The following is a 1,188-nucleotide window of genomic DNA, read 5'->3' as shown; positions in this document are numbered from 1 at the left end:
CTCATTTAATAATCACAGTAACTCAATTAAAAAGTTATTTCTGCTTTGCAAAGAGAGCAAAATGAAGCACACAGAAATAACAAATTTGGAGTGGCAGAGCTTGAGTGTGATTAATGCTACCTGACTATGCAGTCTCTACTCATTTCTTTACACAGTCCTGGTCATATTATCTACATTGGTACCAGGCACAATACATAGAGCAGACAGTGAATAAATAACTACCCAGATGTTTAACTTTTACAACTTCTTGTGGTTCTAGATAATGAAAATATCCATCATGGAATGGGAGAACCAGACATCTAGCTCTGACTTCATCCTGATGGGAATCTTCAGTCACACTCCCACTCACATGTTCCTGTTCTCTCTGGTCCTGGGTATCTTCACAGTGGCACTCTTGGCAAACACTATCATGGTTCTCCTCATCTATCTGGATACCCGGCTCCACAACCCCATGTACTTGCTCCTCAGCCAACTATCCCTCATGGACCTCATGCTCATCTGCACCACTGTACCCAAAATGGCCTACAACTACTTGTCTGGCAGGCGGTCCATTTCTGCAGCAGGATGTGAAGCCCAGATATTCTTCTATGTGTCCCTGTTTGGTGCTGAATGCTTCCTATTGGCTGTCATGGCCTATGACCGCTATGTTGCCATTTGCTACCCTCTTCAGTATCCCAATCTCATGAACTGGAAAATCTGTGGAGTCATGGTTGCCTCTTCATGGATCCTTGGTTCCTTTGATGGGATTGTTGATGTAGCCACTACCTTGTCCTTTTCATATTGTGGCTCCCGAAAAATACCCCAGTTTTTCTGTGATGTGTCTGCACTCCTAAGTCTCTCATGCACTGACACTTCCACATTTGAAACACTTGTTTTTATCTGTTGTGTTTTAATGCTTCTCTTCCCTTTGTTACTCATTGTTATCTCCTATACTCGTGTAATCATGGCTGTCATTCGCATGAGTTCTGAGGAGGGTCGGCACAAGGCTTTCACGACCTGTACTTCACACCTTCTTGTTGTCGGGATGTATTACGGAGCAGGTATTTTCATATATATGCGGCCCACTTCTAATCGTTCCCCAACCCAGGACAAGATGGTGTCATCCTTCTACACCATTCTCACCCCCATGCTGAATCCCCTTATCTACAGCTTCCGCAACAAAGACGTGGCCAAAGCATTCAGTAAGGT

The 1,188-nt window shown here is 44.0% G+C and overlaps 1 protein-coding gene across 1 annotated transcript; it reads left to right on the top strand.

Moving 5' to 3' along the window:
• Positions 1-262: 262 nt before the first annotated feature.
• LOC124232846 (olfactory receptor 2M3-like) lies at positions 263-1,181 on the top strand (the record flags this gene model as incomplete). The annotated part of the gene is made up of 1 exon (XM_046649758.1): positions 263-1,181. A coding segment is annotated over exon 1 (919 nt), but the record flags the coding sequence as incomplete, so codon positions are not given.
• Between the last annotated feature and the right edge of the window lie 7 nt (positions 1,182-1,188).

The sequence above is a fragment of the Equus quagga genome, unplaced genomic scaffold (assembly GCF_021613505.1).
Source record: "Equus quagga isolate Etosha38 unplaced genomic scaffold, UCLA_HA_Equagga_1.0 130837_RagTag, whole genome shotgun sequence".
Lineage (NCBI taxonomy): Eukaryota > Metazoa > Chordata > Mammalia > Perissodactyla > Equidae > Equus > Equus quagga.
This window is presented reverse-complemented; position numbering and strand designations above follow the sequence as displayed.